Genomic DNA, 22,348 nt, shown 5'->3' on the forward strand with positions numbered 1-22,348 from the left:
GATAGGAAATGACAGGATGTGATTCCCCATGCAAACAGAATGTGGGTTCTGGGGATCAAACTCAGGCTTGTGTGTCAAACACTTAGGCATCTCCAGGATCACCTTGCTCTGCCCTTGACTGCTTGTATCGTGTTTTTAATTTTGCTGTTAATTTTCCATTAAAGTATTTCTGTTTTGTTCCTCTCTCTCTCTCTCCCTCCCCCTCACCCCCTCTCTCTCTTCAAGTCAGGGTTTCTCCCTGGCTAGCCTGGAACTCACTCTGTGGACGAGAGTGGCCTCAAAGTCAGAGATCTGCCTGTCTCTGTCTCCCAAGCGCTGGGAACAAAGGCTTTGATGCCACCCCTCGGCTTGCTTGGTTCTGTATGGGGGGAATGAGAGGGATGGCTCAGCAGGTAAAGGCACTAGCTGCCAAACCTGATGACCCAAGGTCAGTTCCTGGAACCCACATGGTAGAAGAGCAGATACGATTCTCTCTCTCTCTCTCTCTCTCTCTCTCTCTCTCTCTCTCTCCTTACCCTCTTGCTGTCTCTCTCACAGACATTAAATCAATAAAAATTTAAATTTATTTTATCCCTGTTAAGTTTTTATCTTGTAGTATTGGAGTTTTAAAGCTGCCTTTTCTTGAGTTTCCTCAAAACAGTGGTTTTTAAATCCCTGGTCTAAAAATTTGCTCACGCCCATTACTATGGTTACTTTCTTGGACTTTACCTTTACAGTAGGTGAGATGCTGGTTTCCTGACAGGGTTTGTGATGTGACCTAATGTTATCTGAGCACTGACGCTTTAGACTTTTATTCCAGTCTTTGTACTTCGGTTTTAATTGTGACTTTCCTTAGAGAAACTCTTTTTTTTATTTTTAATTTTATTAATTTATTCAGATTACAACTCAGTTGTTATTCCATCACTTGTATCCTCCCGTTCTTCCCTCCCTCCCACTTTCACCCTATTCCACTCCCTTAGGCCTATGACTGAGGGGACCTCCTCCCCCACTATATGGTCATAGGCTATCGACTCTCATCTTGATAGTATGCTTATTCTTTCTTTGAGTGCCATCAGGCCTCCCCACCAAGGGGAGATGGTCAACTATGGGGCACCAGAGTTCATGTCAGAGTCAGTCCCCGCCTTCCACATAACTATGGAGAATATCCTGTCCATTGGGTAGATCAGAATAGGGGTTCAATGTTTACTATTGTATTGTCCTTGGTTAGTGCAAGAGTTTGAGCAGATCCCCCTGGGCCCCGATCTACCCTTCAAGATGTTCTTCTTGTAGGTTTCTAGGACCCTTTGGGTCCTTCTATTTCCCCATCTCCTATATTTCTCTTACCTAGAGTCTCAGTAAGATGTCCTCACATCTATCCCAGTCTCCTGGTAAGTGAAGACTTTTGTGGGACATGCCTTTTGAGCTACTGCCCATTTATAAGTGAATATAAACCCTGTGAGTCTGTCTGCTTCTGGATTAACTCACACATTATGATCATTTATAGTTCAATCCATTTGTCCACAAATTTCGGGATTTCCTTGATTTTAATAGCTGAGTAGTATTCCATAGTGTAAATGTACCACAGTTTCTTTATCCAATCTTCTATTGAGGGACATTTAGGCTGTTTCCATGATCTGGCTATTATGAATAAGGCTGCTATGAATATGGTTGAGCACATGTTCTTGTTGTGTGGTGGAGCATTTTCTGGATATATTGCAAGGAGTGGAATAGCTGGGTCTTGAGGAAGTCCTGTTCCCAGTTTTCTGAGAAAGCGCCAGATAGATTTCCAAAGCGGTTGTACAAGTTTGCATTCCCACCAGCAATGAACAAGTGTTCCTCTTTCTCCACATCCTCGCCAGCATGTGATGTCACTTGAATTCCTTAGAGAAACTCTTAAGAGGCTCCCCATCACCTGTGCAGTTACTTTTTCTGTTCCAGCATTATACGATTGGTTCCCGCATTCACTGTCGGTGTGTTGTCACAGTTTTAACACTAGAGGGCAGTCTAAGCTCACGTTTATCCTAATCCACATGGTATGTAGTTTGGCTTGAATCAGGTTATAACCTCAGAAGGGTGAAAGAGGAGGCACTTAGTCCTGATGCGACTTGATGTACCAGGGTGGGCTGGTATCCGGGGAGGTGGGCTAGGTATGGGGTAAGTGGGTGGGAGGGTACACCTGGGAGGAGAGGAGGGAGTGGGCTTGCAATTGGGACATAAAATGAACAAATAAATAAATTAAAAGCGTGATCATCAACTCCCAAACCTTTCTGTAGATCTAGGCTTCACCCAAAAATCTTATCCGCAGCAACTTTCCTGTGCTCACAGAGAGACCACCTCAGGCCTGTGGTCACTCATGCTGCAAGGCTATTTCATACTGTGAATCCACAGGTTGTCAAGACAGCCCTGGGGTAGCTCCTTGGTCGGTGATGCTCTTGGCTGTGACTAGCTGGCATAGACTTATGGCCTAAGACAGACAGAGGTGATGCTCTCCCAAAGAGAATCCTCATAGACTGGGGTCAGATGTGTATACTGGTACTAAGGTAGGTCCAGAGGCTCTTTTGCTAGCATAGGCCTGCAGTGGAAGCTTTGAACTTTCCCACTTCCATGCCTGGCTCTGGTTCCAAGGCTTACTGCTGAACTAACAACTTGTCCCATCATCAGCAAATGGAAGCTTTCCCAACACTGGGCTGGGCTAAGATTGGAGTCGTGTTGGCGAAGACCGTCTCTAACACCAGGTTGAGTTGTACTTAGGTCCCTCAGCTCACAGGGCCAGTACAGTCTTCGGTGGGAGGCTTATGCTGCAGCCGGAGGGGATACAGGCCAAAACAGCTATTTGCTCTTAAAAATTGGTTACACTCAATAAGAAGAAAGGTGTAGTTTCTGTTGATACTCTGTGCTGTTTTTTTTTTCCTTCTGGAAGTCAAATATAGAACATCGCATAACATTGTGTTGTCTCAGAGATCAATCTGTTTCATTGGCACTTAGAACTTTTTTGTTTGTGTGTGCATGGCCTTGCATATTCGGGTGTGCACCTAAAGGTCAGAGGTCAACCACAGGTGTCTTGCTCCAGTACTCTCTGCTTTCTACCTGTGGTCTCTGTCTCTCCCTCCTTTCCTTCCTCCCACTCCCTCTCTGTTTCTTTTGGACACAGAGCCTCTCTCACTGAACTGTAGCATAATTTGTCTGGATAGCCAAGAAGCCTCAGGCTCTTTCTTTGCACTCCGACACCCCATGGAGATTATAAAACATGCACAGCCAACTACACCCTACGCTTTATGCGGGAATTGGGGGTCCAGTTCATGTCCTTATGCTGGTGCGATAAACACTGTCTCCACTGAGGCAGCTCCCCAGCCCCTCACCTCTATTTATTTTCAAGGAAAGTATGGAATTGCCCTAATTTCTCCTTTCTTGGATGCCCGTGTTCATCACGTCTCACTTATACCTCCACCAGCCCGCCGTCTTCATGCACTTAGCAAAGGTGAAGAGCAGCCAGGGCGGGGCCACCCCATCTGTGCACTTCCTTCTGGATTTGCAGTCTGATGTTTCAGAATCTTAAGGATGTCTTGTGGAGTGTCTTCATAGCTCCCTACTTATGATGCTTTATTCTCGAAGGTAACAACAGAATCTCGTCTCATAGCCTCGGAGCACTGGACACCACACTGGATGTACAATATATGCTAATGGATACACATCATATGCTAATGTCTGACACTGGAATAGGGGAAAATCAGTGGTCCCTTTGGTCCATGCCTGGTGGAACATCATCCTAGTTGAGGAAATAGTGTTTTACCCTTCTTCAAGATGTACAAGTTTTGCTTTGTAAAATTTTCTATAGTGTCTCATAGCGTAAAAGAAAAGCTTAAGCGTCTTAAGTTTTCATCAACTTGACACAACCCTAGACTTATCTGGGAAGAGGGAATCTTAATTGAGAAAATGCCTCCATCAGAATGACTTGTAGGCAGGCCTGTGCGATATTGTCTTGATTAACGATCCATGTGGGAAGGGCCAAGCCACTGTGCAGGGTGCCACGCCTCCCACCCGCGGATGGCCTGGGCTGTATAAGAAGGGAGGCTGAGCAAGCCACAGGGAGTGAGCCAGTGAGCTCTCCTCCTTGGTCTACACTCCCACCTTCCCTGAGTTCCTGTCATGGCTTCCATCGGTGACAGTGACAGGTTGTGACTGAGAAGTATAAGCTAAGTAAACCCTCTCCTCCCCATCTTGCCTTTGGTCATGGTGTCTTTCACAGCAGCAGATGATAAGACCATCCTGTCTTTTCCAAACCAAAATCCATCGGTGGGCGATTTTCTCCCACAATGCCTGTTAAATCTGCAGTGGTTTCAATGTCTGTAGAGATAGGTTTGGCGATATGCTAGCGCAGGAGTGAAAAGGTCGTGGTCCCTTTTCTTTCTACTTTAAGGGTCACAGTTGATGTCTAGAATAGATGACGAGCAAGCAGAGAAAAGTCATAGCAAATTTATTTAATCCATGTTTTATTGGCAAAGGGGCTTACGTCTGAGAACTTAAAGATTCAGGGGAAATGAATCGCTCTTGTCCTTAGGTATGGTGAAGATTAACGGTACTAGGCTGAAGGGGGCGGGCAGGATGCCCAGCAATGGTGTGTGTTCATTCTTGGACCCTCTGTAGCATTCGTTATCCCCAGGTGTGGGGCAGGACCCCTTCTCCTGTGGGTCTTGTGGTCTTCTGCCAGCTGAGGTAGACCAGAACTTTAATTGCCAACTCATAGGCAGAAAGGCAGGGCAGAGTTAGAGTCATATTTTTAAGCCTTATGGATTGCTTCAAGGAAAGGGGTCTGGTTTAGGAGCCGCCGCGGAGAGGAGGGATTCTGATTTCTGTGACTCGCCCTGGGGAAGACTGAGGGGGAGACAAACAGGAAAGCCAGGGCCAAATCTTTGCTCTCTGTGTCTTTATCTTTCATTTCAAAGCTTCCAGCATGCCAGCCTGAGGTGGGCAATCATTCTCCACATTCCAACACGTTGACTCGCCTGGTGATAGATAAAGAATATTCTTTGTGGTGTCACCAACTCCCAGGTGGACTATGGATAATGAAACGTGGCACTCATGGGCCTTGGCTGCAGTTATCTTCTGTACCTTACAATCTCCTTACTTTCCTTTGTGACTTCAGTCCTGCCATTCTCCTCTTTTCTTCTTGAACTTCCAGTGACAGCTAGATAGACCTTGACATGTCTGGTGACCTGGACTCCTTTTTTTTTTCTTCATTTTTTTTTTTTTGTTTTTTGTTTCCTTAACTCAGATCCTCATGCACAGCTTGCTCATGATTCCTAAGCTGCAGGCCTTTCCTGACTAGGGTTACTTCCATTTCCCCATTGCCTCCCTAAGTATCTGTCCTTGCTAGGACCCTCAACCATCCTCACACCTCCGTTTTTCTCTACTAGGACAATAAGGAGCTCTGTGTTAGGCCAGGCAGTGCTGAACCATTCTCTGCCATCAGGTAACTGTTTTGAAGGCTGAGATTTCGGTGCTTACATGACAGGAAACAAGCCAAGGCCACCACATGTGAGACGATGACGGAGCTTGAGCGAAAGCCCCCAAAGGGAACTGAGAAACAACAGAAAAATAGAAAACACAGAAGTTTTATTGGTCAAGAACACAACAGAGTTTCAAAATATAGGCAGATGCTAAATTTTAAGAAGAGACTGAACCATTTATGTGCATTTGAGACCAGGAAATAATGGTGTCTTCAAGAAAGCAGTTTCCATGGGACATTTGGGGGAAAAACAGAAGACAAACAAACAAAAAAAATTGAGTGGTGAGTAGGACACAGTCCTGTTGTAAGGAAGTGCCAAGAGCCAGATTCAACCCCAGCCCTCAGTGCCTGTGAATGGCTTGGTGCTGTTGTCTGTCTCTGATATGTAGCTGACCTGCCTCCTCTGTTGTTTTTGTTCTAGTCGTTTCTGCCATCTCCTCAGTATAAACACCACAGTTAATGACCACTACACAAGACTAAGTGTTTCTTCATATGCTGGCTTCTGCTTCCTCTTAGGGACTTTATCTGTGCTCTGACTTCAGTTGTCACGTTGCTCCATGCACTTCACAAATACATGAGTTTTTTTGTGCTCAGGGTCCATGGCCACTTAGCATAGTCACGTCTAAAATGAAAGCTTTCCCTGGGCTTGGAGCACTGCATAAACTCATCGCTTTTGTCAGTGGTAGCATCTGTTGTTCCAGCCAAGAGAATCAAAACTTTAATTATATACCTTAAATAAGCTTGATTTTAATTCAGTTTTTATATTATGATGAGGCATCTGTGAAGGCATTTGAGGTTTATGAAATGTTTATCATATGTGATTGCTACTTTGGAATATGAAGTTTAAAAAATTTTTGAAGACTTTTAATGCATATGAATATTTTGCCTGCATGTATGGCTGTGGACAGTGTTCATGCCTCGTGAGGACAGAAGCCAGAAGAAGGCATCGAATCCCCTGGAACTGGGGTTATAGGTAGCTGTGAGCCACCATGTGCATGCTAGGAATTCAGTCCTGGTCCTCCAGAAGAGCAGCCAGCACTCTTACTTGCTGAGCCGTCTCTGCAGCCTCTGGAATGTGAGACTTTTATTTCGCATGAGGGCAGAATTTATATAAAGAGACAGCCTGGTAGATCTGTGAGGGAAAATCGCAGGATTTACGCAAGTAGGATGTAATTCTCTGGCGTGTTGGGTACATATTTGACATGAGGTATGCAACCTTCAGTTAGTGAGCACGTCTATCAACGTAGATGCTGTCAGAATTCGGCTGGAGTGCTGACACCACTCAGGGAGGAATCACAGAATGAATATTTCTGGCTGCTGCTGCTGTTGATATATTAACTATTAACCATGTGAAATATGCAGCACATTAGGTAACATGTAGAATGTTTGTACTATTTCGGAGGAAAGTTTTTAGGCTTCAATATCAGTTATTTTGTTTTTATGTTAATAAAATATATAAAGGGATAGATAGAGTGAGCTTTCCTCCCAAAAATGTGCTTGGCTTTTCTACTGTTTTTGTGGTGCCATAAATCTCCAAAGACAACTATCAAGATCTCAAAGCCAGTGGTGTAGTAACTCAGACCACTGGTGTTCCGGGCACTATGGTTAAGCCACGTTTTGAAGTCTGACTTTTTCTAGAAGGCATTTTAAAGAGGAAAACTAAAGGGAAGAAGGCAAATTTTGTTTCATGTTTCATTTACAAAGCAGTATAAGCATTATACAAAGCATTTCATTTACAAAGCATTATAGAAAGCATCCTAATATGTAAGGTTTAAACTTACTGTGAACTATTTTATGTGCTATTTGCAATGTCTGTGAACCCCAATGGATACTGTAGTTACGCAACACATCCAGTTTGGATCTGCGATTTGGTGGCCAGTGGTGTGGGCTCTAGATGTGGTCTCTTTGCACACGGTTTGCTCGAGTCAGAGAGACACAGGTTCAGGTGTAAGGTTCCCTAGTTGATCCCAACGCTGAAATAAAACTCAGATAACCCCAGTGCTCTGAGACTTTCCGGGTTAGAGGCTAAAAAGAATGACTCTTTGGCCGGGTTGTACATGCGTGTCTTTCCTCTTGGGTACCCCACATGGCCAAATGCCCTGTGCTGGCTACTCTACTTCTACATGGATGAACACGAGGACTCAGCCAGTTCTGCCACAGGCACCGTACTGTGGCTCCTGATGGAATAATCTGTGAACACTGCCCGGCTGGCTCCTGACTTTGAGAAACTGGGCGGGACCATTCAGTTTACCTTTAGCTGTTCTACGCTGTTCTAGGGTCTGGTTAAATATCCACACTTAAGATTGACATTTGCCATTCATTTTACACTCACTCCTTATGCATTTGGCTCCCCTAGATTAAGAGCAGTAGATGGCCTCTATTCTGACTGGGTGTGCGTGCAGGGCAGAGGTTCCACACACTAGACAAATTAGACACGACCATGGCAGGGCGTAGCTGATCATGTGAAGCCCTTTCCTCCCGTGGCCTCTGCCTCTCTGTAGTTTACCCTCCCCCCCCAACTCCTGATGAGAAAGCACATGGTGTGTCCTCAGCATGCATTCATTAGTAGTGGGGAGTGGATAGATGTCCTAAGTCTATACTTTATTTTTTTTCTGGTCACATTTCTTCAGATTTTGTGGTAAAGTTGTGAAGTTCATAAATTAAAATTTGAGTATATAAAAATAAAACACTAAAAGAAAAACTATAGTTCCTTGGTATCTCTGGGTGACTTGTTTCAGCAGCCCTTAGCGATACCAACTTGGCTGATGCACACTCCTTCATATAAACCGATGTAACACTTGTGTGACGCCTACATGCATTTTGTATACCCCTCAAATCATCTATAGAGCACACATAACCCCTTCTGTTATGCAAACACTGTGTAAATAGCTGCATTTTAGGGAACCAGAAGAAAATGTGCACCTGTAGTGTAGACATGGACGTTTGCTTGAAAACATTAGTCCACGTTTTTTTTTTTAAATCTCTGATACAGAACCTCTGGATACAGAAAGCTAGGACGACTGCACCTGTCAGGGTTCAGTGTTGCGCCTTGCTTTTCTTTGAGAGCGGAGGAATGTGGCTGTCATTCTCCAGTGATGAGCTCTGCATTCTTTTCCGCTGCACACAAGGCGGTCAGTGTTCTATTAGAGGAAAATGCCAGCTCCCTGTCATCCACACCCTCAGTCCCACCTAACGTCAGTGCCCCATGGAAGGCGAGTGCTACTTGGTGCCCTTCTGTGACAGCTATAGCTGAACACAGGCAGGTGGTGGCAGCATGGGCCAGCTGCTGCTGCAGTGCTGTGCCTGCTCAGGCAAGAGGCGAGGCAGGAGGACCCAGCGGTCTCAATCTGGCGGTCCTGCTGGTCCTAATGAAAGAAGGGCAGAACTGAAAGCCGGAAATGTTTTGGCTCAGTCAGGCTAACTTTCTTCACTGGTGGTGGTGGTGGTGGGGATAATTGGAAGGGTGCTAACGGGCTGGCACAGATAATTTGGGGGAACATTAAAGCCCAATAAAACAGAGAGCCTATGTGAGAGCCGTTTGAGATCTGGGATCATGTATGGCTTCTGCTTACAACCGGGGAAGAGACCTCGTAGTTTTCTTTTACTTTCATAAGGACAAACACATGATCCTCCATTTCTCTGGCTACTGAGGCATATTTATGTCCATCTGTTTTTGATGGCCTCTTTGCGTTGCAGGAAAGCTTGGCTTCCGGTATTATTTGTGGTTTATAAAAGACAGACTTCTTGATTTGCAGACAGGCAAGGGTGAGGTTGATCTTCAAGTTTAAGGCTCAACTTTCCTCAAGCAGGGGCAGTGAAGAGAGAGCATTTTGCATTTAGGAAATGACCTTTGTTGGTTGCAGTAGAGGGATGGGAGGAAAAATAGAGCTGGGTGCAGCAGCTGATGTTAGTTTGCGTTGCTTACTTGTCAGGCCTGTGCAAAGCATACGTGGTCAATGAGAGAAAATGACACTAACGTGCAGGCACAGTTGCTTTCCGTTTTACAGTAAAGGAAGGAATGTGCTAAGTGACCTCTTTGCTCCAGTACCCACTGGAGCTTGGTTTAATGCCAGTTTCTCCTGCTGCGTCCTGTGCCCTCTGCCCTACCACTGTGTGGCCTTCTGGACAGCTGGATGTTGAGTGATAATGACATACTTAAGAAAAAAAATAAGCTATTTGGGACTGCCCCAAGATTAAACACCAATTCACCTCAGCCGAAGGACTCTCTGTGAAACAGTGGGCGTCTGTGAGAACATCAAGACAATAAAAGTGTTTAAAAAGTCATATTAATGACATCTAATGGTGATGATGTCAGTGAAATACAAGATAGCCTGGTTGCAGTCAGGGAAAAATATTTGATCAACGAAATAAGAGGTTTGAAATAAATGCATGCAAGAGGTTTGAAAATACGCATGTGTGCATGCAGGTGGGCGTACACGCACAAGCAGGCACAAACACATACGTAATGAACAAACATCCGGGTTGTAAAGTAAAACTCATCTCCATATGTAAGTCTGAAGAATCGTACTTTGTCCTTGGAGGCGAGGGCCTGAAATCCACAAGCCCCCAAGGCTCTGTGTGGAGCTGAGCTGATCTCTCGCTGGACTCTTGGGAACCTCCTCTGAGAAAGCAGACAGCAGCTGAGCCTAGGAAGGTTTGATTGGCAGGTTCTTCTCATGACAGGGAGTCATGGGACACTTTTCTTTGTGGCTAATCCTCTTGCTTTTCCATCCCTTTCGGTGCGAAGCATCAAGTGATTTAGAATCTTTCTTTGTAGGCTCATGCTCAGAGGTGGTTGTTTGATTTTTTTTTTTTTTTTTTTTTTACTTTCTATCTCTGTTTCATTTCCTTACAGAGTATTTTAAGAGTTATCAGACTAGAACTGTTTTTGCTGTAGGTGGTGGAGGCTCCCATGCTAGGGATACATCCCTGGGTTAGTGGGAGATTGCCATAACTGTTTACCAGACAGAGGGTGTCACAGTGTCTTCCAGACATAGCAAGGCACAGTCCTGAGAGTCATGGCTGCAGGCAGTGGTCATCTGCACTTGGTCCGAACCAGCCTCTTTCCTGCCTAGAGAGCACTGGTGCAGTATAGACTCCTTCCAGCAGGGGGCACACGTTCACTCTTCATTATTATGCAAAAGAAAAACTGGATTGGAGGCAGGTTGGCTCCAAGCCTTACCTCACCTTTGAGGGTTTTGTTGACGGGTAAGGGAGATACATCTTCCTCATCTCTTTCCTCTGTCACTGCTGTGTTTAGAGTAAAATCAGATGTTGTAAGGGTAAACTTACGTAACTGTCTTCTTAAGGAAAGAGAGGCGTAGGCCAACTAAAATAGGAACAATTTCCCACTTAAACCTAGAGAAGGGAAAGAGGAGGTGAGTGGTTGTCTCTCAGGGAAGTTTAGGAGGAAGAGACTTCTTCTCCATTGTGTGTGTGTGTGTGTGTGTGTGTGTGTGTGTGTGTGTGTGTGTGTGTAGGGGGGTTGTTGAAGTAGATTCTGCGTTCTGTTGCAGATCTACAGAGCTGGGTTTTCTCAGTGCCGTTGGCGTCTGCCGTGAGCCTTCAGAGTGTGTATGCCCTTTTTGCTGACCTCCCACATGCTTCCCATGCTTTTCCAGTGCTTTCTGCTCTCGCCCCGTTCATCTGTGCTGTCAGTTACACCCACACGGCGGCGCCCAGAGCAGCCACCACGAGGGAAGTGATTTAGCATCTGCAACATGTGACTGGTACTGTGTGGGCAAGAAGAGCTAAAGGTCACAGGTCACACTCCAAGGATGCTCGTCGAGTGGCTTTTGACACAGAAGGATTTGTATTTTTAGGGTATAACACTTAGTGGATTTCTGAGCTTTCTTTAGCTCCAGAGATGTCAAAATCACGTATTATTGCCTCTAAGATGGACCCTTTCCAATACTGAGTTTGGTATTACCAATTCTTTTAGTAGTTTTGTGGTACTAGCGCTTTGGGCATGCCTAGCAGGTGATTTTCCGTTGATCTGCATGCCAGGCACCTCTCTTTATTTTATTTTGTCCTGAGATAGAGTCTCACAAATTGCAAAGGCTAGCCTCCCTCGCCATCCTCCTCCCTCGGCCTCCTGAGAATTTTGGAATTGTTGGTGTTGCTGGCAGGCCCTGTTATGGTCACCTCCTTATGAAAACTTATTCTTCAGTAGTGAAGAGACTGGCCTCACTAAGCGGTGTTAGTGTTGCGTAATGAGTGGCAGTTCTCAGGTGTAAATGACACGACACTGATGACACTTAGACACCATTTAACTCCCTTATAAAGCAGAAGCTAAAATTAAATTATCTTATAGAGTCTTTTTATGTTAACATATACGAGTGGCTTCATCTTGACATTTTTGAAGTTTAATAATGTGATTTTTTTTTAAAAAAAAAAAAAGGATTTTGCTCAGGGATATCATGGAGATTGTAATCAGTGTGCCATCTGCAATTAGTGCAAACTCTGAGGGCAGCCATTTTGTTTCCTCTAGTATAGCCCATCTGGTTAATCTTGTTATTTCATTTGCTCAGTTCTGGTATGCATGTAGTTGCTAGTGTTCATTAAATGCATGGCTACATGTTTTAAAAGACTCATGAAACCCATGCAAGAGATGTGCCACTATATTGCTAAGCTCTTGGACAAACCAGTATCACAATAAAGCTCATCTGTCAGAGAATAGGCCAAGAATTATGTGGGATATAGCAAGATTTTTGTTTCTAAATTTGAGGTAAAATTGATTGATGTGTAGTGGGGGAACTGAAGCCCTCACCTTTAAGACAGTATCTTCTTGAGATTTGTTGTTTGTAGTTAGACTATGTAAGCCTTCGTAGAAAATTCTTAATGAGACCTATGGAGCATGGGTCAAGTGTTTTTCTTCTGCTCTTCGGCTAGGAGCTGTTTGTTTAAATTGTAATATGACTATATTCAAAACATTATTTCTCCTAGAACAAAAGTTATGTGGGGCATGTGATTCTAGTGTGCAAACATGTCCTTTCTACATAAATTTATGTTGGACACTAATCCACTAATCCATGAATAATCATGTTTTCTTAGTGAACCATTAAAGAGATTTTAGAACAGTTAGGAAAAAACACTACCGATTTCCAAAATGATTCTGTGGAGGGTGGTCATCCAAAAACCGCCTATATGGACCATAGACCAGGGCGTGGTCTTTATATGCGTTGTGGTTTAAGCTGTAAATGGCTCTGTGAGGTTGATATCATTATCTCATTTTGGAAATCAGATAAATAAGTGTCTATGAAGTTATGCAATTTAATCAAGGTTCCACAGCCTACATGAACTGCAGTAGAGTTTAGTCTGATTCTGAGTTTTATATTCTCTCTGGTACTCTGTCGTGTCACTTCTCTGAATAACCTTAAATGCTCCTAAATTTTAAAGTACATGTCTAGATAAACATGCAAATGAATGGGTCCCAATTTACTTATGTAATAGAGCATGTACAATGTGGTCTTTTTCCTACAAAGGGGCTGGCCATTTTGAAATGACTTGAAGGCTTTCTGTTGCTGGGTCACTGGCCTAAACATGTGTTTTAAGCACTCTGACCTTTCTAGCCTCCTCTTCTCAACTTCCTTCTTGGTGACTTATTGTCTTTCTTTTCTCTCTTCTGGTCCCCAATGTGTCTGTAGGTGGGCTGGATCCTCTCCATCCTGGATGAGCTGCAGCTGAGCCCACAGCCTCCCGTGGGGGTGCTTCCGCTGGGGACTGGGAATGACCTAGCTCGGACACTCAACTGGGGAGGGGTAAGACCTGGAGGTGGCTGCCCCTGCCTTGGAGGAGCAGCCCACACCCCCAGATCACTCTGTGCTCGCTGCCAGGCGCAGTCAGCTGCTGCTGTCGCAGGAACAAGTTAGAAGCAGAACGCAAATGTCCTGCTTATTTGTTTAGACCCAGAGTCAGCCAAGGAGGGGGAAGTTGAGTATGGGGAAAAAACCACATGGTTAGCACCACAGACAGGGTGAATGATAAGGTATCCACCAGGACACAGCGGCGGGTCGGCCTCAAGGGTTCAGACAATCCTTCAAATTTGCATTCATCCCGACCCTCAGCCCCAGCCATAACTGCAAATCTGTTTCAGACTTAAGACCTATCCTTTGAGACAGTCACTTGTTCTTTTGCGCATGGGGAACTTCTGATCATTATTGTTGATGCCAGTGTCCTTATTGTCCTCCCATCCCGTTGTGGCCCAGTCTCTGGCAGTGTGAGGGAAGCCCCTCCAGTGGCCAACTGGACATTTTATGCATGTGTTTATCTTACTGAACTAAGATATAAAAAGCCAGCAGACACTGATGTGCAGGCCCAGGAGCTATTGGCATTAACGCTGCTGGGGCAGTGGGTTTTCCTCGGTGGTGTAGTCCCTGGTAAGTAGCTCACGCTCCAGTTAATAACAGGCGTGACCTCCAGGAAATGCTAATCAACCTCAGCGGACTGTTAAAAAGAGGGCGTGGAAACTGGGAGGAGGGAGGGGTCAGAGGGAGTGAAAGGGGATAGCAGAGGATAATAGGGCAAATATGGTCAAATACATTATGTCCATGTGTGAAACCGTGGGAGAGTCAGTTCAAATATTCTTAAAATACACTAACATGACCATTGCCAGCTCCTTAAGCCCCTCTTACTAGGCTGTTGCCTGGTGTCCATTTCATATGACAGTGATATTCACGTTAATTCTATATAATGGATCCATAACAGACACTGATCTGGCCTTTGGCTGGATTAACCCATTTGGGGTTTCATTGTTGTTATATTTTGATTTACTTTATTTATTTATTTGTTTGTTTGTTTTTTCTTTTTAAGTGGCTGGTATAAAAATAAGTGAACTACCCGAAAGCAGTATGTCACTACCTTGAGTAACCATGCTGTCACTAACAGCCCTCAGGGAGAGGGCTATTCTCCTCAGCCCTGCTTCTCTGCCTGACTTGCCTCAGGCCACAGATGGGTGGTGTCCTATGGCAAGATCAGCGCTTGGTGAATGGGCTAGAATGTTCAGTCCTCCTTCATGTGCTCCCCCTTTGCCCCTCCCCCCCACCAGCCACATACTTGTGTGTGTCCCCCAATTCCTCCAGTAAGAGGCGTGGGGATCTTGCTGATGACTCCAGTAAAAGTGGCCCTCCAACACAGCCGGCCCTTGCTGGTTCTTGACGCTAGCAAGTTACTTAGTTCTTCAACTCAGGTCAGGCAGACTAGTGCCCCCATGTACCTTCTTAGAAGCGTTGCCTTTAACATACCCAGAGGGGGAAAACAGCTCACTCTTCCAGCCTTGATGTTTTCAAAGCAGCGGGGCTATGCCGCACCCTGCCTTGCCTTGTTATGGCTCCCACTGCGTTAGCTTTCTGATCCAGACAGCAAGGGTATGTGCTCCGATTCTGTCCTTAGGGCTACACCGATGAGCCCGTTTCTAAGATCTTGTGTCAGGTGGAAGATGGGACCATCGTACAGCTGGATCGCTGGAACCTCCATGTGGAGAGAAACCCCGACTTGCCACCCGAAGACCTTGAAGATGGCGTGTGTAAGGTTAGACAGTTCTTTCTCTGGGTTGGGGGTGGGGGTCAACGAGGTGGCTTGGCTGTTAAAAGTGGCACTCAGTCCCTAGCACTCGTGTTGGGTGGCTTGCAGCTGTCTGGAGGATATGGCATCCTTTTCTGACCTCTGTAGACACTTGCGTGTATGTGCACACACATATACGCATACAAATAAATTAAAGTAGAAATAATCTCAAGGGGGAGTGAGATTCTCCTGCTGGTGGAGCAATGGGCAACTGCCTGAGAGACAGGACTCACATCCAGGGTACCACTCACGGGTCCCTGTGCCTTCTAGAAGGTGACAGGGTAGCTCTGGGATTCTGGATCCTAAGGCTGAGTACATTGTCACCAGATCCTTCTCTGATCCCTACCCAACAGGCCCTTCAGGACTCGGATATTATAATTGTTCCAGAACTGTGGGGCATGTTCTCTGTCTTCAGTTCCACACTGGGACAACATGTGAACATCTGCTAATCCCTTAAGCTAGATGCAAACCGCTTATGAGAGGATAGAGTTTGTGTATGTTCCTAAGCACTGGGCATGCGGCCTTGCAGTTGGAGGAAAACCTTAGCTATTGCTGGCCTGACATCAGACACCCATTTTGTGTAGCAGGCATTAGCTAAACCAGTTGCTTCATATGCTTGGGACTTGGAGTGGCCTAAATCCGTAGTCTGTTTTGGTGTTTTCTTCTGATGACTGAGCTTTTATGGTAGAAACAAGCCAAACCAAACCAAGGCCGTAGCTGTAAGTAAACCACCACGCAGCCTCAGTTCAGCATCTGAGCCTATGTTCTGGCCTTGATCTCTGAGTAACTAGGTATGTCACGGAGTAGCCATGAGTACACATTTCCTCCATGTACCTCCTCGCCTTTCTTCCGTGATGCTGTGCCCCTAGTTCTGTAGGCTTAAGCACCCCCTGGTCTGCTTGCTAGAATGAAGATTATGGGTCTCTCCTCAAAGATTCAGAGGAAGTTAATGTAGGGATAAAGACCCCGCACCTACATTTCAAATAGCGTCCTTGCTAGTTTGGATCCATCCACTGAGCCCAGGTTTGCTGTTCACCACAGTCCTGAACAATTACGTTAGACACTCAGTGTCTTTGTTGGCTTGACCATCTCTCCTCACATGCATTGTTTTGTTCACCTAAACTCCTATCCTGAAATTAATAAATCTTCTATTAGACACCAGGAATGCTCACTTGAAGTTGAGGTCACAAAAGAACACTGTGTAAACATTAACATATGGGAAACTTTTTAAAGTGTTCATTTGACTTATTGAGATTGAATAGAAAAACCACCCAATTAGGAGGAGGGGGACCTTCTACTGACATGGAACATTCCAGGCCATTCTGCTAAATGTGGACTGGCTAGCCCTACAATTTAACTCTTTTCCCAAAAGCTTGAGAAATGGAAAGACTTCTTGTCGCAGCCAGAGAATGTCAATTCAGATAATTACAGGGCGTTGGGAATGAGGTTTGGGGATATGTAGAAAATTGGGGCACATTTTCCTGGAAAATGTGAATACCTTAAAAGCAGTCTAAATTGGAATATTACTTGGGGAATTGTGACCAGATGTTTTCCTTAGCTATCAGTGGCTGCTAAGACATGGGTTAGAATTGTAGCCAAAGTCATATAAATGGTAGAATGTTTCTGTACTTTTGGCAGGATCACCATGCTGTCCTTACAGGGGCTGGGGCTCTGTTTAAGTGCAGGGACTGGACATTCTCAAATACGAAGCCAAGGGAGTTAGACATGGTTTTGGCCTTGCTGAGCATCTCGACTTTCTCTTGGCCTGTAGCTTGTTGAAACTGTTCCTAAGGGCCAGTACAGCCTGTGAGCCACAGTGGCTCACATGGAGGGCCTTCAGCGTGGCCTCCTCCTTTCTTTCCACCAAAGACTGAAATCCAGGCAGTCCACCTCTGTGATCTCTTTTAAGGAGATGGTGCTGTCCCCGCAGCTCAACAGGAAATCTTCCTGATCAGGAAGAAGTGTGCGACATCCTCTGATGACACACACCTTGGGACATAAGCCTGGCAGTCATCTAGGGACAGTGCCTATTTTATTTAGCTTCTACTTTGCATTCTGAGCCATGAAAAGAAATGTGAAGGAATCATTTTTTTTTCCTTTCTTGTACTTTCTATGTGCTTTTCTGGTTGTTCTAATACTGAGCTGAGGATTTTAGGTGACATCATGTTTGCAGTTTCCGTCTAGTCTCCTAGACTTCATAGCATTCCTTCTTGCTAGTTCACAAGAAAAGAACAGAGGAGAAAATTAGAGCTTAGACGTATTTTCTATGATTGTCATAGTTGTCATATTAAAAATAAAAGTTCAACCAATTAAGTGGGAATCAATTATATTTCTCTATGTATTTTTCTTATGTATGAATATATTATATCACTTGTTTCCTTTTGTATCAGCAATGGTTGAATCAGATGGCCCTCGCTGCTTTATTTCTTTTATGATGTTTGGGAAAACAAAACAAGAAAACCCTTTAAAGATAGATTAAATGTAAATTGTTTGTATTAGGCTACACTATTTATGTATTGCATATAAAGTGCTTGGGGAAACAAAGCACACCGGATTAGGGAAATTGGAATGGATCTAGTAGGTGAGTTTGTTTTCTAAATTCATGGACTCAATCTGATTTTGTATGTTACAGATGAACACCCCTCAGCTTAACAAAATCATTGCGCCATGTGCAAGAATGGCTCTAGCTTAGGAATCTGTACTTGTGTTCCTTATAGCCCGTATGGCTTACAGTTTGTGAGAGTTCTTGATTTGAGCATTCACTAATGAGTTAAATCGAGAGCCCCTGTGTCTTGTCCACAAATGCCCTCGCTGGTGAGATGTGATTGATCTGTGTCTCACAGGCTTGCCCTGAGATGGGGTACAGTGTTGGGTCTGGGTTGGTGCCTTCCAGTTGGCTGTCAACAACATCACCTTTACATGTGCCTGTTCTTGCAGCTCCCTCTGAATGTCTTCAATAATTACTTCAGCCTTGGGTTTGATGCTCACGTCACCCTGGAGTTCCATGAATCCCGAGGTGAGAACGTGCCCCATTTCCACCTGGCTGACGGGAAGTTTCCCACAATGTTCTGCACACTCCCCTTTGCTTGCCTATGACCTGCGTGCCTGCACTGTGCTTCCTTTTTGTTGTATGGTAACTTTTATGATGGACCTGGGAACTGGACCACAGAGTAGCTTGTTATAAACAGGAAGACTGCAGACCTAGCTCTTTAAGAGCACAAGGGCATGGCATATTACTTTTTATTTGTCTTTGACTCTTACATTGTATTTTGAGGATCAAAACCAGGGCTTTGCACATGGTGGACATGTACTCTGCTACTAAGGTACCTCACCGGCTTCGCTTAGAAATATTGAAGGAAATAAAATTCTCAGATAAAGAAAGATCTCTTTACTAATTGGGATGCACTTAGTTTCACAAGCTACCAGTGATTAAACCTTAATATTGTGTATCCAGAGCCTTTGAAATGTGATAGGAAAGATGAAAAGGAAAAAAAAAAATCCAGGCATTTTGAAATGGCAGAAAGACTGCAGGTCTTTTAGTTTGAGAGAAAGGAGTGTGAGAGGGGTGAGGTAACTTGGAAGGTTCTGGGACCTTCACTGAGTGAGACCAGTAAGAATAAGGCTGTTAGAACTTCAGTTCTGAGATGATGTGTAACCAAGACTTTGGGAGAGCAAATTTTGAAAGAGACTGTGCAGAGACCAATGTCCAAGTGTCACATCCTATGATTGAGAGAAATCTGTTATTACCTTTGAGTTGTATTCCACAAACAGAATGCTACCCAGACGATGATGTAGGAAAGATAATTCTAGTGTTAGCTTTTCATTTCTCAGCTGTCCTTTTTTTTTTTCTCCTTGTTTTTTGACAGCAATGGAAAATGGGTTCTCTAAAGACTGCCTGCTAGTATGAACAGCAATGCACTTGTAACTCATGGAAATAAATGTACATTTTATCTTTACACCGATTTAAAAAAAAAAAGAAAGAAAGAGAGTAATATGAGTTGGCAGTCAATGGCTGCTGGGGGAGGGAGAACACTCTCTTTGGGGTTGTGGTCCCTGACACGTTGGCAAATACACAGTTGAAAGTCCCACATCTATGTGCAAAAGCAATTACTAACTGGGCTCAGAGGATTGCACATATAATTGAGAGGGAGATGTGCTATGAGGGCCTACGTGGGTACCACAGATGGATACTGTAATGGTCCATTGTACACACATATGAAGTGTTTAGAGGATGAAAACATTTTAAAAACTAAAATAGTATTATATGTATAGAAAATGTTTATGAAAAGGGTGAAGCAGTAAAATACTTCTGAATTTTCTTAGCCATTCAGACGTGAGACCATGGAGAATTTAGGTTGATCACCGTCTCTGCCCGTTGCACTCTCTCTTAATCTCCCCACTTCTTACACTCTGCCTATTAGTGTATACATGAGTGTATACATTCATGTATACATGAATGTGCTTAGTTGTGTAAGGTGTGAAACTTGGGAGATAGAAGTCGAAGCTTTTGAAAGGAAGCTGATTCTTCACTTCCCGAGGCTCTGCAGTGCTCAAGGGTTTCCAACCCCCAAACTTGAAGCACAGAGAATCCCAAATTTGAGACTGTGCTGATCAGGCGAAGAATACCCTGACTTGTACACTAGACATCCACAGTGGAGCGCCAGGCTCAGGTCGTTAGAATTCAGAGTCCAGCTGAAGCACAGACGGCGAAAGCACAGACGGCAAAGCCCCAGCTGGCTCCGTGAGGCCTTATCCTTAGGGCTTCCCTAGCAGCTTTACGGGAGAGTGTCTATGGGATGGAATTCTGCATTGAGAAAGAGCAGCAATACCGTATGGAGAAGGAGCCGTAGGTTGTGCTTTTTCTCTGAGGAGCTAGAAAAACCACAGGTGGACTAGACAGATAATAAAAGAACCTTAAACGCTTCGAGGCAGAAATGATCCCCAACTGGCACACCACTGGCACAGCCTGGTCATGGCGAAGTTGTCCCAGGAGGCCTATGGAGGGCTCCCTTGGTAGCTTGTTCTTCTTCATTTGGCCAGTGAGCAGGAAGCAGGGTTTGCTTCCTAGAGCATTTCTCCTCATTCCTTGTCTTTAAGGTCTTATGCATCTGGGCTTCTTAATGAGAAGGTCCCCAAGTTTCTTAACACCTGTAAAGGATACGGTATTACAAATACACAGATTTCCAGTAATAGGCATCCTGGGGTTAAAAGAGGCCCAACTGAGTAAGTGGCCCCACGTAAGCTCACCCAAGGGAACATGATTTTGGGCCTAATAATTCTGAAAGTTGTTCTAATGATACTCACCTTTGTACTAGGAAGGGATTTTTATTCATCAGAATGAGGGAACACAGAGATATGCCAGAGTACAAAGGAATGTGGTTTACGAAAGAATTCTTTTGGGAAAGGACACCAACTGACTAAAACATGCCAAATTCCAAACATTTTATCGCTAAGGCTTAGTGATTATTTTTTTTAATATTCTATTTATTTTTTGACAGCCAGTTCATCCATCCATCTATCTATCTACCATCTATTTATCATCTATCTATCTATCTATCTGTCTGTCTATCTATCATCTGTCTATAATCTATCTATCTACCATCTATCATCTATCTCTCATCTGTCTGTCTGTCTGTCTGTCTGTCTGTCTATCTATCTATCTACCATCTGTCTGTCTATTACCTATCTATCTATCTCTAGCTACCTATTTTAGTAATATGCACACCCACTCTTCTCTCCCTTTCCCCCTGCACTGCCCATAACATATCTCCCAACCCCCACCTCCCCTTCATGTGTCTTCTCCCTTCTCCCCTCTCAGCAACTGAGTCTGATGAGTGTGGCCCACACGCATACAAGTGTGGAGCCACCCATGGGTATGTGGACAACGTTTCCTGAGGCATACCTCCAAAGAAGATTCACTTTCCCTTTCTTAACTGCCAATGGCTTCTCAGCTGGGGTTGGGGATGTTGTGAGCTCCCCCGACTTGTAAGATGAGGCCTCGAGACAAAAGTATAATTTGCTTCACATTACCTTGAGGGTGACTCGGAGTCTCATGAGAGCCATTGTGAAATAAAAGGACCAGATAATGTCATGAAAAAATGTTATTCTTAATAGGAGGTACGCCAAGCCATCTATGTGTAATGGGTAACAAATATCAGTTGCGTGAAGGCAGAATTTTAAAAATGTACCCGCAGAGAGAAATTTTGGCATAGATGGGAAACATCCCATCAAATGGACAGTTCTTAGCATAGCTACTTATATAGTGTTTCTTTTAGAAAGGGCAATTAAAATCACATTTATTTTGGAGCAGTTCATTAGAATCCTTGCTATGCAGATGGTTTTAGAATTACCAGTTGGGAGTCAGGCAGGGAGTGAAGGCAGGCTTAGTAGTTTGTTTGACTTTGTCATGACAGAGAGGGGACAGTACATGTGACAATCTGAGTCTCCATATTTGATGGGATTGAAAGCATGCCTCACTTGGTTGGAAATAGAATGCTGAGTCTTCCTAAAATGGCCAAAGCCTTCTTGGATGAACTCTTGCTACATGTGCATTAGAAAGCGCAGTGCTTGGGAGAGGATTTGGGGATGTAATGGGATTGGTCATGTCATTGTCACTTGGAGCGTTGCCCAGTACTTTCATCAGTGCTGCATTGTCACGGTGCCTGAGGGAGTTCATAGAAAATATTAGAGTACACTAATGTTTAGGCATGTTAGCAGTGATCACAGCTGTCAGTGACAAACTTGGGCCTCATTCTACCAGCCGTGTGAATGAGGTTGTCACTCTTTGGTCATGGATATTAGACACATCAAACTAAGTCAGAGATCATCCATTCCCGCCTTACTGCCTCACTGATGTTGTGATTCAGGGGAGCCGAATCTTATGCACACCTTCAAGAAATACACTCTAAAATTAGAGGCCACCTTTAAGTCTGATTTAGGACTTCCCCTGTCACTAAACATACAGAGGCATGCACATAATATGACACAGAGGATGGTGACTTCCACGATTCATATCACAGATGACCAAACAGATTTCCTTTAAGAGGCAGCTATGTGCAGTGGTTTTGCTGAGTTTCATCCAGGCTGAAAATGGGTGCTGAGGCACCCTGCATGCCGCTGGTCAAGGCACCACAGCTCAGGCTGCTTGTCTTAGATAAATTCTCACTATGTCCAACCTTCCTTCCATCTCGAGTTTCTGTATGAAGCCTACTCATGATTTCAGTGTACTGTGTCTGGACCACGTGGTCACTCCACCACTGCACAGGCAGAAGAACCCGTCAAAGCACACAGAGTGTCTGTGTG

The 22,348-nt window shown here is 44.5% G+C and overlaps 1 protein-coding gene across 7 annotated transcripts in view; it reads left to right on the top strand.

Moving 5' to 3' along the window:
• DGKI (diacylglycerol kinase iota) overlaps window positions 1-22,348 on the top strand; it is a 443,272-nt gene that overhangs the window by 238,472 nt on the left and 182,452 nt on the right. For all 7 annotated transcript variants that reach the window (XM_084786170.1, XM_084786172.1, XM_084786173.1 and 4 more), the window contains 3 exons: window positions 13,132-13,245; window positions 14,876-15,013; window positions 17,984-18,062. In XM_084786170.1, the coding sequence (XP_084642296.1) occupies window positions 13,132-13,245; window positions 14,876-15,013; window positions 17,984-18,062 (331 nt within the window). The remainder of the gene's footprint in view (window positions 1-13,131; window positions 13,246-14,875; window positions 15,014-17,983; window positions 18,063-22,348) is intronic.

This window comes from Acomys minous (assembly GCF_964271855.1).
Source record: "Acomys minous genome assembly, chromosome: 6".
Lineage (NCBI taxonomy): Eukaryota > Metazoa > Chordata > Mammalia > Rodentia > Muridae > Acomys > Acomys minous.